The 16507-nt window shown below is 38.0% G+C and overlaps 1 protein-coding gene across 1 annotated transcript in view; it reads right to left on the bottom strand.

Moving 5' to 3' along the window:
- CSMD1 (CUB and Sushi multiple domains 1) overlaps positions 1–16507 on the bottom strand; it is a 909441-nt gene that overhangs the window by 321030 nt on the left and 571904 nt on the right. The window contains exon 11 of the mRNA XM_044419148.1: positions 13116–13237. Within this exon, the coding sequence (XP_044275083.1) occupies positions 13116–13237 (122 nt within the window). The remainder of the gene's footprint in view (positions 1–13115; positions 13238–16507) is intronic.

Below are 16507 nucleotides of genomic sequence, written 5' to 3'. Positions count from 1 at the left end.
GATTAATCTATTACAGTATCTATTACAGTTCTTTCTTAAGCATCATCTGTTTTAGTTAGAGCACAGTATCCTTAATAACTGCTCATGGAAACATTTCTGCCAGCATATTTAGTGGAAATCAAGCAGGTCTAACTCACAGTGCTTCCTCCAAATCAATTAAGAGCAATTCCTCAGAAGGAAAGTGACAGATTTTTTCATGTGGTTCAGTACTGGCATTATTGCTACTAAAACATATCAGGTATAAGGCTATCATTGGCCTTGACATTAAATGCAGAAAAGGCTTTTAACAGGTTAAAGTGGGAGTCCATCTGCAGCACAATAAGCCAGATTACATGATGGAATATGCACATGGTGGAGGCCATTATAAATATATAAGATCTAATTTTCATGTTGTCTGACCCTAGGCACAATGGACCATGTAAGATCATCTCTAGATACCAGATGCTTTGAATTACCAGAGCTGCTCTGATCACTCTGACATTATGGGAGATGCTTTAATGTCAGTGTATGCTTTGGTTCCTTTCTGTTAGGAAGAGTTTCCTTTCACAGAAGGAAAATTATTTTGGCATGTGAGGTTATGAAACAAACCTTTGAATCTAATCCAATGAAAACAGCAACATTCCATTGTTGAGTAGCACTGCTGAAGTACGTATATTAACTGTAACATCCGAAAATTGAAATCTCATCATGACATAGAATGACTATTTCTGTCAAGCTCCATTTGAGAGCCTTCAAAGTACATCTACCTATGTCTACACTTTTCTGAAGACAGAATACTAGAATAGCCAGTTGGATTTGTGCTACTTACTCTTAATATAATGCATAATATTAATATAATGCTTAGTATTTACATAATGCTTTAGAATATCCATTTCACATAATTAGCTCAGTTATACTTGGCATCAGCCTATAAGATGAGCTAGTAGCATTATTTTTACACCTGACATGGATGCTTTCAGTTGGTTAGACTGGATGTTTCCAGGACTGTTTTATGCGTTCATGGAAGAACTAGGTACCCCTGGTTAATAGCTCAGTCACTAGGCCATTGTGCTGTACTAAAACAGCAAGCCATTTTCTAGGCCAACTTTCTGCAGTTTGGAGACACCTGTGTAAAAAAAAGTATACTATCTGGTCTATTCTTGTTCTCTCAATATCCATAGTGAAGGAGAAAGAAAAAAACTCTGAGCGTGCTGGTGTCATAGACGCTGGGAATTAGAAAAGGGCCAGGTCTATGCAGGAATTATTTGATCTCCTCCTTAGTTGTCATTGCCTTTAATTTATATTGCCTTGTTTTTATAACCAGACCCTTTTCAGGATTAAATCTACCCAACTACCTAGTCATTACTGCTAATTTATGGCAACATTGCAATTTATCTACATCTGTCAGAGACAGATTGGATGATAACTGAACACATTATTCTACTTAATGTGTCTCTGACACCATAATTAGATAAGGCTACCATTTTCCTAAACTATTCTCTGTTAACGAACTTACAAAAATACATTATTATCCATGTGGTATTTTTAAACAAATGGCTTCCAGTTATCCATTTTGGGGTTTATTGTCTTCCTTTACACATGCACACACACATTTTACATATGTTCAGGCAGGCTAGTAAAAAATACTCCTTTAATAAAGCTTCATCCCTTGATAAAATGCATATACATGTGTTATTGTACAGGTTATATGTTCCATATGCAGATGACAACACATTCTTGAATTATTAACTCTGCACATATTTCTAGATCTTCTTTTCTTCTTGTGGCATATGCATTAATCTGTAAATAGGTAGTAGTGACTCATATCATTTATTTATCTAGAATATTTTTGGATCTTCTGTCCAGTCAGTGAGCGCTCAAGACAATGTACCATAAAAACTGAGAATTAAAACAAATAAACCCCCGAACCCAAACCTTATTTTAAAAATGGAGATTAAAAATAGCAACATGTACTATCTTTAAGGATATAAGAGTACTTTATGAGCTAGAATTTTATCCTGATCGCAATTGAAAAAGCTTGCTGAAAGCACAAAACAATGTACATCAGGAAGAGGTAAGGTGGCCACTTACATAGCACCAAAAGTAAAGGACAAAAAAGGGCCAATAGGTGAAAATCCAGCTCTGATTTGCATCACAGCTCCACTCCTAGTCATTACAGAGGGCTCAACAGTGGCTCTTCTTCTGATGGCCCTGTTATGACCTTGGACAAGGGCAAAGAGGAAAAAAAAGGGAGTTTACGAGGGGATGGGGAGGGATAAGAAAAATCCAGAATGTGCTGTACCCTGTTGCTTCTCCAGCTCCATGGGATCCCACATCAGCAAGACATCAACAGATGGGTCCAGAGACCTTTCTAGTGGAAAGTAAGGTTAAAAATAGAAGGTTGATAAAAACCTCATATGCTTCCAAAAAGGGAGATTTCTGTCTAGCCAATGGCAAGCAAAGAGGGTGAACCCTAAATCTTTCTTTGACTGAACATTCCTTTAAACAATCAGTCCTTTAAATGGATGTCCATCTTCTGTAAAGTGTGCCACATAGCAGGTCTAGGAAAAGGATTCTACTGTTGCAGCTGTTTTTGTTTTGTTTCTTCCTTTATGTTAATGCTAAGGACTGTTTGACATAGGTGACATCCTCAATATCCACAGTTAAAAAAAAAAGGATGCCATCTATCCACATGTCCTCCCAAATCTTCCCTGGACTGTTGAGGGCTATCCAGAACAGTGGGTAAGAGCATTCTGAGCAGAACTTTGAATAGGGAATGTCCCATTGGTGAAAAGGAAAACTATATCCATGTTGTTTCTCTCCATCTCTCTAACTTGAGTGTTTTGACTGTCCTCTTGCCATAATCTGGCATCAATTTCTTGGCTCCAGGCCATCCATCTTGTAATACAGTTCCCTAGTGCCTTTTTACTTTAAACTGATGCTTCTGTTTAACAATTTACCTGAGAGAATTCATTAAATTAGGTGCTGACACTAATTTCTGATGTAAATGTCTGGAAGGGATTTTTTTTTCAGTATTTGTGTTGATGCTGAATCCCAAAATGCAGAATTCCTGTAGTGCCATGTATTTAAAAATAAAATAAATAAATGGATGCTATTAAGAGTCAGTTAAATCTCTTACCCCAAATAAATTAGCATTTGTTTCCTGCCTTCCTTTTTAAGATTTCTCAGCTGCCCCATTTATCTAGCCATTATCAGCAGGTAGTTTTCTCATATGCATCACAGAATGCATGTAATTGGGAAGAAGGGATAATGCTATGAATTCAGTGTTTCATGCATAGGGGCAAATTTGAAAGGATATTTCAGTGGTCATTGTGGGAGATGCAAGCCATCACTGCAAGAGCAGAAGACCAAAAGTTTAGCTCACAGGAAGGAGGAGTCACTGGAAATGAATGAGAAGATAAAAGCAGATAATTCCTTATTGCCAGAGCTACATATTTTGCCTAAAAAGTATTTAACATTCCTAATGGTTTGTATTCAGAATAGGTTCTGATGTTGTTTAGCATAATTATTACATCTACTTAAGATGGCACCAGATGCCATATTAAGAAGTATTCAGAAACAGAAATATTCAAATTGAAATATCAGCTTAGCAATTTGTCATCATTTTGGGGTAAAACTTTAGAACAACTCCAGCACACACAGCCAGATTGACATGCTTTATAATCCTACATATAAAAATTAATCATGAGTGAGATTTGTGCCCTAAATTCATGTAATCTGTATCAAGGACTTGGGTGAACCTACTAAATGTTCTACTCTTTTTTCTCCCATGTAATGGTAGGGTGATTATAATATGGAAATGGAATCTGTGCAAGAAATGGGTAAGAAATCCAATATTTTAAATAATATTTATCAGAGTTCATCGATTTCTTCAAAAACAGGATGAAAAAATTTGAAATTTTTAAATAAAACAAAAGAAAGCAAAATGGGAAGATTCATCCATCCAGACACAGCAAAGTGCTTAAAAGCCTGGCTTTCAATGCTTGTGGTACTGAATTAAGGTTGCCACTTCTATTTTTCTGACAGGATTCTCATCTTTTATCACTAGACATCAGACAACATAGCTCTCTCCATGCAATGAATTGTTATATCAGTGGTTGGTTCAGATGAGTGAGATTTTAAAAAAAATAATTTTAACAGAAGTCAAAAGTTCTTCGTATATAGTAAATGCCTTCATCTGGTGCCCATTAGATTTCTGGGATTCAGGTCACATCAGCCCTGATCAGGATGGTCTCTGGTCAAGAATTCTGGGAACTGTAATCTAAAGCATTTGAAAGGCACCATGTTGGGAAAGGCTGATATACTGGATGGCAGGAGTAGGGGAGAATGAGATTTTAAAATACCAAATGCAGGAGAAAGCAAAACCTACAAATCCATCCCTAACTGGTCTGTGCTAAATTTGCATTAGTCTTCAGCTTCACAAATAATTTCCTTTATCAGTGCTAAGACTGTATCATGGAATAGTCCAAGTAACTGCAAGGTAAGGCATTTATGAACAAATGCAGAATGTTTGTTTTGTTTTGCTGTGTGAAAGAACCAAACTTCTCCTCTGCATGCCTTGAACCCTGCATTTATTGTTAAAGTAATATTATTATATTTTTCTACCATTTTATATAAAATGTCAAACAGAAAAATCTGGTTTTATTAAGAAATAAAATCATAAGGATCTATAGGAACTTTCTTAATGACTTGGTCCACATGTAACAGAAACCAAGAGTATGACTTGAGTATGAGTTGCCATTGAATCATGGGTAGTTGTTGAATTGTGGGTTATCATTATGTGAAAATCCTGTACTACTGGTTAACTATGGTTTTTAACTATGAACAAGCCAACAATATACAACAGTGTCTCTTTCTGGGTTGTTCATGGTTAACAACCCATACTTACTTCAGAGTTCTCTCATAGCAGCTACAAGCTATGATTCAAGCATAAGCCACAATTCAATGACAACCGCTATTCTGGATTACTGTTATGTGCAAACCAGGCCAATGTTTCAGGGAGTTTCTGTATGGCAATGGTTAGTGGCGGAAGCTGTATATTGCCCCAGTAGGGATTAAAAAAAAGTTCTCCTAAATTCAGTGCTAACTGGAAAAGCTCATCTGGCAACCATGGCCAGGACTGCTTTACCAATTTATGTAAAGAACCCTTACCTTGCCTGCAGTTTAGACTACTAGGATGTGCAGTTCATGGGGCTACCTTGAATATTGTTTCTACTTCAAATATTTTAGGCTCTCTTTTAGAATACAACATTTCAGAAGGTGTACAATAAGGCTGCCCAAGTATTAGTCCCATGTGAAATGTATAGCATTCCAGCTGTTCTGGTTGCCACTGTATTCCTTATTTCAATTTGCATTTCTAGGTTTTACTTATAAAGTTTTGCATTGTTTGTTACTTGAAAGATCATGTTTACCTTTCTGCATTTTAGGATCAGCAGAATAAAGCCTTCTTGCTTGTCCAGTATTCAGGACAATTGGATTGGGGAGTACAGAGGAGATAGACTTTTCTTCAGTGGCCCCGTGCTTCCAGGACAAGTTGCCATCTAGGGCCTGTTAGGCTTATGCTTGCAGGCCTTTAGGAAAGCTCCATCTTCTCTGGCTTTCTGTTCAGTTGTATTTTAACTTGATAGATTCTTTGCTGCAATTATTTTAGTATTCCCTGGGCTAGATATTATTTGTTTATTAACTGCATTTATTTGTCTTGCTTTCTTCATTTTAATATTGGATTGGATTTTTAATATGTAAGCTCTCTGGAGAGATGTGTGGAAGAGAAGAGAAGAGAAGAGAAGAGAAGAGAAGAGAAGAGAAGAGAAGGCTGGATTCATTAACTCAGTCATTATAATGTTAGTGCCATACACATGCTTCATTCTGAGTCGCATCTTTTGTCTGGCATGAGGTAAGAGCAAAGCTATGCTCCTTGGTAACTATCAGTTTATGAATGCATACAATATACATTGTATTTTACTCAGGTTTGCTAAAAATAAAAGAAATCCAACAATATTTTAAGTGTCACTTAAGAACATGAAATTATAATAAATGATTTCTCCACATAGGCTGATGAAGCCACTATATTTCTCAAATTCTTTTGACCATGTACTAGATATTTCAGGCTTAGGATGGTTCAGGAGTTCTATCTGAATTTTAAAAAGTGCCATTCAACATGATAAAATGATAGTCAGATAAACAGCAAAATTAATAGATAAGACTTCCTTATATCTAGTAGTTCTTTTTCACCTGTAATTATATCTTATTAACTTCTCAGTAATAAAAGGAAATAACCAGTAACAATCTATATATAATAATTTGCAGGACCACATTTGGTTGCATTCTTACCAGCCATAAGAACAATATACAAGATTACATTTGCAGAGCAGGTGTATTGATAAATCAAGCAGAACCGATTCTGCTTACAATACTGATGGTAACAATTTAATAGATGCAATATATATATATATATATATATATATATATATATATATGAATTAATCATTGCCATCTAACAATCAAACAATCCACTGCAAATTTTAATTTCGTTTAATTTTCTGTGAATGTATATTTTCAGTTTTTTTGCCATTAGCCCTTTTCATACAATCCCTGTGCAATTGATCAATGAAATGGAGGGCAAGGAGCAGGAAGTGTAGACTCATTCTCTGTGGGTCTTCTATATACAACATGTCCTACTTGGAGGGTACAGATCATAGGTGTATATGATGATCGCTTGCTGGCTTTGTGCTTGAGGTTAGATTGTGTGTGTATGGCGACTGCAGGTATGGCACAAACTTCTTCCACTTATTATCGCATTAATAAGTGAAGAGAACTCCTGTTGCTTCATTATCTGTTTAAACCTTATTTTTCTGCCAGTAAAAAGAGCCTACTAATCTACAGGCCAATCCTTTACATGGTTACTAACAAGCGAGTCACTGGGGATCCCTTCTCTGTAATAATGCCTACAAATACAGCCTTAGTGTAAGTTGTGATTTCCATTTACCTGGCAGTGGACTCTGCTGATGACTTCCTACTCTGCTATGCGACAAGCTTAAGGGAACTTGCTTAAAGGGAGCTCTGCTGACCTGTCTGAGCCAGAATTCTTCATTAACACTCATTTCCGGGATTTTTTCAGAGCTGCTAAATCTCCATCACACAAGCACTGGGTGCTGCCTGCACAGCAGAACTGGCAAGTGCAGCTGCTTGCACAACAGTTCTGTTGCATAATGTCTGGTATCACAAAGCATCCTGCACTATGAGACACTGTTACACTGATTTATATTACTGATTGTTTAAAAAAAGGCCGCCAATTGGGCAAAAATGTTCAGTTGGCTGAGAGTACCCTTTGCAAACGCACAAAGTGGGAGAACTCTTTTTCGACAGGGCATGCGGCACATGGACTAGATTCTGTTACGTGATGCATTCCTACAGAAGATGCTCATGAAATGGAAAGGGGACAGGGTGAGGAAACCGTACCATCTGCTGCTAGCCTTTTTAGACTTGGCACCAATGTAGGAAACTGTCTGGCATCTTAGTGTCCTGTGAAACCTGTCTCAAATCATGGCATGCTTGGCTGCTAACATTCTGAATGCTGCGTTATGAAATGGGGGTTTCAAAGTGCATCTGGGTGGCAGCATAAGAAAGAAACATATGGCATGCCCCAAGGCTTCCTGCTAGCTGCAAAGTTGCATTACTTGTTGCTAAACAATGCCAGAGAAAGTAGGTCTTATATTCCTCCACATGGATAAGGAACTCATGCTGATGTTTTGGAGGAGTTGTGATTGTAGCCTTTTTTTTGGAGGAGTAGAAATTGCACAACTTTCCTGTGGTTCCTTTTTAATCCCAGGCTTTTCATAACCTGAAAACCTTAGATATCATACCTTGATAGTGATAGTGCAATTATGGCTTTTTGGTTTGGTTTGGTTGCTGTTTTGTTTTGCGACGCTTTTTGCTGTATGTTGCTTACTAGACACCAATTGGCATTGTTTCACTGCATCCCTTGAACCTGCCCTGAGCGTGACAGTTCTGACCTAATTCTTTGGAATGCACTTAAGCACTGAACTTGACAGACAAAACATACTTTTATGGAAGATATCCAGGCCAAAGACGGATGGATGGATGGATGTCTTGAGAAACATCTGACAGGACATTAAAGAGTATTTGGGGAGGGGGGTCTTACTGTCTTGCAACAAATTAAAGCGTGAGTACAAAATATCCTACTCAGTTTCACTGGCCACTGACCCAATCTTGCACTTCCAGAAGTGAGCAGACTGGGGAGGATGCTGCTTACAAACAAAACCCATGGGTTGAGGAATGTGTCTGCAACTCTTTGTTCAAGCTGCCAAAGTTGGGATGGCGGGGAGGAGTTCATTGTGCTTCCAAAGATGGGACAAAATCGTACCCCTCTGTGCAGGGCAGGCAGAGAAATTGCTTTGGATGTATCCAAGTCTCTTCAGACATACCAAGAAACCATCTATCCTGTTCTTATACTCATCTTTCCTGTGAGTACTTCTTGCACCGTCTTTAGTGAATATAGATTGCAGCAAAGATGGGGTGATATACCAGATTCATACAAAACCTCATTAACACCTTCCCAGTTAAAATGCAGTGCCACTTCAAAATCCATTGTGTCCTTAATTTATTCTGCATTATTTTCATCCACACACAAAACAGTGCCTGCAATCCAAGATATCCACTCTTGATTTATTGTACTATCACAGTGTACTATCCATTGTACTATCACATCATATACAATGTGCTTGAATACTACTAGTATACTATTAAAATATATTCATTAAATTCATTAACTTACATCTATGAATACTATGTATATTTCCATTAAATATTATAGAGGTCTAGGATGGCATTCATCTTTGAAGCGTGACTGCTCCAGCATGAATATATTCACTTTCCATTAAATTATTCTTTTACTGAGAAACAAGCATGAAGTAAATTGTACAACAATTTAATGTCATTGTTGTATCAGAACAAAAAATAAACAGCATGAAAGATTATCATAATCAGAATATTGTTGATCAGATGCAGAAAACCTGGAACTGATTATTACCATTAATTTAAACTGACTAAAAACAAATATTTGCCCACAGTCAGAGGTGAATATGCATGAGATGGAAATCCTTACATTAATATAGCCACAGAGAGTATGACTTAGCATATGTTTCACTCTGTCATCTGTAAGACAAATAATCTCTAAGGAACGCCTAATGCAAGAGATTAAAAAACTGCAGACTGAAAGGGCTGTTAGCACTTAGTATTCTAAACTCTGATCCTATTAATTCATAACAGAATGCCAAACCTCCAACCCACTGAGTACCTGAATCCAGCACATAATGCCTCTTGTGGTTGCCTCCAGGTAGGGGGACTTTATGGTGCACACCTGGAAGAATTCCCTCAGAGGGCATCCCTCTGCAACATTCTCTGAGCTGAGTTCAGAGATAACAGCAGGAATTCTACTGCTGATGTGCTAGATGGGAATCCCCAGAGTTATACCTGATTTTGGATCAGAGAGAGCAGTGGTGAGAAGTGAATTGGCAGGCATTGTGCCTCACCTGTGATGACAAACGTAGCTGCTCTACCCATGAACAAGCAAGTGGTTTTCTGCTTTGACCAAGCCACCTTATTCCACAAGTGGGAAAGAGGAAAGTTGGAGTCAGCAAAGCTGAGTCCTCCTTGCTATTCCACTGAGGAAACTCAGGAGTAGCTGAGTCAAAGGGAACACTGTTACTTTGACTGTCCCACCTCCTTGCTACAGGGGCAGAAGAGATGGCAAGCCTGAAAAGAGAAGCATCTTGCTTCTCTGTGTGCAGGATTTCCCAATGGGGAAAATGCATATGCAGTGAAGCATATGCCAAGTGCCAGGTGGTCAACTCATCTGGCACTTGGTCAGACAGCAAATGATGTCAGATGGGTATGATTACATACAGACTGTGGCGTACTGGGAAGGTGGATAATCTTTCCCCTACCAAAATTATCTGTATGCCCCTGGTCTATAGCAAAACATAAACAGTTAAGGTAAAAAGAAGACAGCCATCTTGAAGAAATGCAGGTTTCTCCTCTCTTGAATCCAGTGTCCTTTCAACATTGCCCTCTCACATATGTCACCTTTATTTAACAGGCCAATGAACCAGGAATTACTATAGCCCAGAAAAGCTGCAATACTCACATAGCCTTTATTCATCAGAATAATAATGTGCCATACTGAGAATCATTGCCAAAACCCACACCACACCTGGACCTCCTATGGACTGGGAAGGAGAGTGGTTAATAGTTGTCATGGAATGGTGAGAGCAGCAGGGGTCTTTCAGTCAGGTAGGAAAAAATGAACCAAAACAGGAGGTAATACAAGGGCATGCTTAAAGCATACTGGAAGTGCAGCTTGAACAGTGACAAAGTAGCAACAAATGAAGTTGGGCTTCTGGAAATTATCCAAAGATGGCAAATATTAAAAAGCAAGAAACAACACAAAACAGTGAAGGTAAAATACCTCAGGAATTAACTGCAAATTAAAACACCTGCAGTATAGCCAAGATTAAGCCATCAGAAGAAAAGGGGGGTAAACATCATTGCAAAGTAGCTATTTTTGAGCAGTAAACTCTAAGAAATGGCTCAGTAGGGTTGTGATCAGCAGATACATTAGCAGCACCCAGAGGAAACACTCATGGCAAGTCTTCAAAATAAGCAGAGCATTAAAAGGAAATACTTTTGAAAAGGTAGAGAACAAACTTGAATAGCTCATTACTATTGAACAGGAAAAGATAATGCCATTGGAAAAAGAAGCAGATGCTTAATGATGTAGACAAAGGAACTGCTTGTTGATTAGGCTGCTTTACTTATGGGTAAGATGCAAACCACAAGGTGACCACTGGAGATAAATGTACAATTGCAAGGATTCCGAATATACCTTCCTTTTTGTCCTTTCTTACAATGTAAACTAATCTCATAGAATTGCTTTCCACAATTTTGGTAAGCCCAGTTGTTTCTAGATCTTTGTGGAACAGAAGGTCCAAAGCAAATTGCTTCTTCTCTCTGCGGGTATATTTCATCAGACCATGTTTGTTCTGCTACACAAATATATGTTGGGCTTAATGAAGGCAGAAGGACCTCTGCAAAATTGCCTTAGAATTTAGAGAACATCCATTGTATTCCAAAGTTAGACATTTTAAATGCCCTTTTCAGACTAAGAAAGTTGGGCAGTCAGAGGAAAAAATTCTCCTGCACTCCAGCCAAATGTGGTCTTGGAAACACAGTTAAGAGGAGCATGTGGAGCGTGTAATGCTTACCTTCTTACACACTGTTAAGCCACCTGGTAGGTTCACCCATCATGGTAACTCACCCTGAAAGTAAGCCACACTGGGCTGGTTGTTGCCCCCACAGCCCACGGCGCACCAGTTGGACAATCAGGCTCACCAAAGGTTGTCCATCTCTCCTTCCCCCTCAGTCCTCCCACAGGTTTCCCAGGGGGATCCAACTTATTTTCTTTTACCCCACTGTGACTGGGAGCCATTTTATTTCTTTCCATGCAGTTTTTCTTGCTTGGTTCACATAAAGCACATGGCACTAATTTTGGAAAAGGTTTTCAGATGAGCACATGGCACTAGTTTACAAATAAGGTTCAAGTAGGAACAGTGTATTTCCTGTTTTACTAGGAAAACAGAGTAGGGACAGATGAGTATTGGGAGGCCTGAGAAATAGACAAAGAAACTGACTAGGAGATGGGGACTGTGGCAATGATTAGAACATAAATGTACTGCAAGAGACAAAGATTGCATTAAGTGGGGAGTCATGTAAGAACATGACCATATACTGGCGTTCACTGCATAAAAGCTCAGATAGCTTTATTTCTTGCAAACAGTAATGTAAAAGCCACTGTGGTGTACTTGTTAAGAGCGTGGGACTGGGATTCAGGTAATTTGGCTTCTAGTCCCTGCTTTGCCATAGAAATAGCTGGGTGACTTCGGATGAGTCACAGACTCTCAACCCAACCTACCTCACAGGCTTGTTGTTTTGAGGATAAGACTGAGAGCAGGAGAAGGAGAATGATGGGAGCTGCTTTGAATTGGTGAACTCAAAAGGACATGATATAAATCTAATAAATAAAATAAAGCAGAACTTTAATGATGAATACCTTATCTAGTTCCTATCTTTTCTTCTTTTAGTCATTACTCCCTATATATGATTCTTCCCTTCCACTTCCCAAGTGGAAAGCATCCATTCTAAAAGATATATCTATGGAACCAAAGGGAAGTTGGAGAGGTGTGGAAGAAATATATCCTCCCAAATACTGGAGGGGTGTGTGTGTACTGATATACAAAATAATTGTGCTTCAGAAGCAGAAGCTGCCTGGAAAATCTACCTGGTTAATGGGTGACATAAAGATAGATAGATAGATAGATAGATAGATAGATAGATAGATAGATAGATAGAATAACATCACATTCCAACCAGTCCTAGCTATTTTAGCCCCTTGAAAAATACTAAATTTATACTAACATTGTCCTAAGGATTACTGCTGAAACACATTTAGATATAATGGAAACTATGTACCAGCTTTCTTAATAACTGAAAATATATTATCAGTGTTTCATTAGCGCTCTGAATTTACTGATATTCATCTCTCTTAATGTGGAACTTATTAAACATGCAACATATGTATATTAAAAAATGTGATGTTAAAAACTAATACCTTCCCAGAAGGGGACCCATAAAAGTCATTTTTTAAATATTTACTATTTTGCTGAACTCAAATATCTGTCGATACAATTAGTTAGGATTTGGGGTACTGAAACGAAAAATAGTTCACAACTCATTCCGAAATCTTACCCATAAATACCACATTCACAAATTTTCATATAAAGTTCTTAAATTATATTAACTTTGGCATCTATTATCATACACAATAAGAAATGGAAATGGAATGGACTAGCATACAAATGCTTCTGCTCTATATTTTATGCTATTTATTTGCAGTTACCACTGTTCAAAGTACTTTTTAAGATTATGCATGTCAACATTTGTGGACACTAAACATGGGCATGCTTGTTTTAGATACTTTCAAAAAGCCAATGTGGTTTAAGGGGGAAAAACCCCCACACGAACAAACATGGGAAGCGTACCTTTTCTGGATCAAGTGTTGTTATAACCCACACACAATGTGCATTGTCTTCATACTGAACAGGATAATTGGGTGATGTGATAATGCCACTTGGTCCACGGAGGTTGGAACCACATGTCCTAGCTAGAGCGATAGAAGCATTGAAATGGAATTACAAAATGTAAGACATTGAAATGATTTAAAGGAAAACATACAAATAGCACTGAAAATTACCCTATTTAGAAAAACAAATTATTATCAGTTTATATTACTAAGGAAAATAGGGTATAATTCACCATGCCATAACATCAAAACTAATAGCAAAACTACAGGTGGCACAGGAACCATAGCTTGTACACAGTTCATATAATTTTGTTTTGGAACAATTATGTAAGCAGTTTTTTAATACAATAAATGGGATTTTAAAATTTGTTTTACATATTCCACATGTGCTGTACTTGTGATGCCACATTTTCAGAACCATCCATGTGCAATGCGTGGTAGAAAAAAAAACAATATTCTGTTTTTACTATTCTTGCTTGTAACCCTGGCCTGTTCAAGAGTAATCTATGCTCATGTAGACTTTCGTTAGCTAGAAATGATACAACCAACACAAACACATGGAGCAACTTTTTGCCTGCTTGGGAAAACTGATATAGACACCAGGCTCCCAATGACATGAGCTGGAAAGTCCATGGACATTCACATGGGATGTCCAAGGAATGGTGTAACAAGGACATGGCTTTTACCTATTGTAAATTGTCCACTACAAAATTTGAAGAAACAACAACAGACATTTAACAAAGGGTTTTCAGTGTATGATCTTCAAAACATTTCTGCCCTGTCCCTTCATGGCTGTTCATATTATGTATAACTGAGATCCAGTTAAAGGTTTGTTTCATAATATTGTGAAAATATGAATGACTAAAATTTTGTATACTTCAAGGACAAAATGGAGCTGCAGGAATAAGTGTACTCATATTTATGTGCTTTGTAGAATTAAGAGGCCAATTAATAATTCTAATTGATTTTGTACATTCATTTGGAACAAATAATATCAGGAAAATGTAAGCTCCATTTATTTCAGTAATAACATTGTCATATTCAGCAGATGCTCAGTGTAGAACTATTGCTGGAGTTCATTCACTGTCAGAAACTGGAGCACACCGTTTGCTTCTTATACATATATCAATAAGGGAATTTAAAACAAGAAAAGAGTTGTACATTGCTTTATTTCTTCATGTAGGCTCTATAGCTGGCAGCAATTCTTACTAGGAAGCATTATAATAGATGTTTTCATACTCTTTGTGAAGTATATTCAATTAGAAATAACATCATGACTATAATTACACAGAGGCATGGCACCTGTTCAGGTGACAGAAAGTGGCGATATTGCTTCAATTTGTGTAACTAATAAGCTGATGTAACTCCTGGCTAACGTGTAGAGTGGGTTGTGATGAATGCCTGGGCCAAGAGCACAGCTTGAGCCAAGTATCAAGATTCTCCCTTGCAATTTTTCTCTGTATAAAACCAAGAGAACAAACTGGATTTCAAGGAAGTTAATTTCTTGAGTGTTAGAGATCCTTCACTGAAGATCAATTTTGTAAAATAGTACTTATCTCTAATTTACATGGTTGAAACACAGAAATTCAGAATTGATTAACAGTTTATTTTCACATATAGCAAAGTTGATAAATATGAATGCTGTCTTACAGCTGAAATACAGTCCTTACTGACTGAAATAACATCGAGTACAGTGTCTTGAGAATTTGCAAAATGTTACTTGATCTTTCCTCTAAAGAACCTGATAATGAATCCTGAACAATGAATGTGCAAAATAAATAAATGGTGCCGCACAGCAATGCATTTATATGCATTGTTCAAATGTGCAGAAGAGGCTGTATTTTGCTTCAGGAAGCTTTGATGTTAAGTATACCAATTTTGAATATGTTATCTACAAGCTCCTAAGCAGAAGGCCTTGGGAGGCTGAGAAAGAAAGTTAGTACAATGCATAAACCAGGGAGATTGGTGTCAGTTGGTGTAAAGAGATTAGTTGTACTAGGAAATGAATTTATAGAAATGAAATAGTGAACTAAATAGACCACTATGGATGGACAAATGTACAATGTTTGAGATCACTAGGATTCCCTGAATGTCTCACCACTTATGATTTCTGTTCATTTTTTTGATCATTGCTCACGCCACATAAATAGAAATAGGCACCAACTGAGCAGCAAATGAATGTGGGCTTTCCTCATATTTGCACAACTTTAGTGCATAGACTAACGTGGATCTTTGGGTATGTGGGGGTAACTTGTGTAAATCCAAAAATGTGCACAACATTAAACTGGGGGAAGCTGTGCACATAGAAAGAGAGCACATCTGACAATTTGCAAACATTTTCAGCAGTCAATACTTGCAGTTGCATTCAGGCTTTGAATGAGCCCTGCTTGTATTTTTTGCAAGGTTCATTGAAGTCCTTATACATTCCTATCAACCACTGGAACTTCTAGGATGGTAACTTGACTGGTGCATCCATCCCTAATAGAATACGTATTTCCATAATGCAACAATATATCCAGAACAAAATTGTTGTTGTTGTTAGTCGCGAAGTCATGTCCGACCCATCACAACTCCATGGACAACATTCCTCCAGGCCTTCCTGCCTTCCACCATCACCCAGAGTCCACTTAAGCTCATGCCGACTGCTTCTGTGACTCCATCCAGCCACCTCATCCTCTGCCATCCCCTTCTTCTTTTGCCATCAATTGTTCCCAGCATTAGGCTCTTCTCCAGTGAGTCCTTCCTTCTTATTAGGTGGCCAAAGTATTTGAGTTTCATCTTCAGTATATGGCCTTCTAAAGAGCAGTCAGGATTCATCTTCTCTAGGACTCACCGGTTTGATTGCCTTGCAGTCCAAGGGACTTGCAGGAGTCTCCTCCAGCCCCACAATTCAAAGGCCTCATTTCTTTGGTGCTCAGCCTTCCTTATGGTCCAGCTTTCACAGCCATACATTGCAACTGGGAAAACCATAGCCTTGACTATTCACACTTTTGTTGGCAGGGTGAAGTCTCTGCTTGTTAGTATGCTATCTAGATTTGCCATAGCTTTCCTCCCAAGGAGCAAGTGTCTTTTAATTTCTTGGCTGCAGTCCCCGTCTGCGGTGATCTTGGAGCCCAGGAAAATAAAATCTGTCACTACCTCCATTTCTTCCCTATCTATTTGCCAGGAAGTGATAGGACCAGATGCCATGATCTTAGTTTTCTTAACGTTGAGTTTCAAGCCAACTTTTGCACTCTCCTCCTTCACCCGCATCAAGAGGCTTTTTAGTTCCTCTTTACTTTATGCCATGAGAGTGGTATCATCTGAATATCTGAGGTTGTTGATATTTCTCCTGGCAATTCCAACTGGTGG

This window comes from Varanus komodoensis, unplaced genomic scaffold, assembly GCF_004798865.1.
Source record: "Varanus komodoensis strain SLA01 unplaced genomic scaffold, ASM479886v1 scaffold10, whole genome shotgun sequence".
In the NCBI taxonomy this organism is placed as follows: Eukaryota; Metazoa; Chordata; class Lepidosauria; order Squamata; family Varanidae; genus Varanus; species Varanus komodoensis.
Note: the sequence above shows the minus strand (reverse complement) of the source record. Positions and strands in the feature narration are given on the sequence as shown.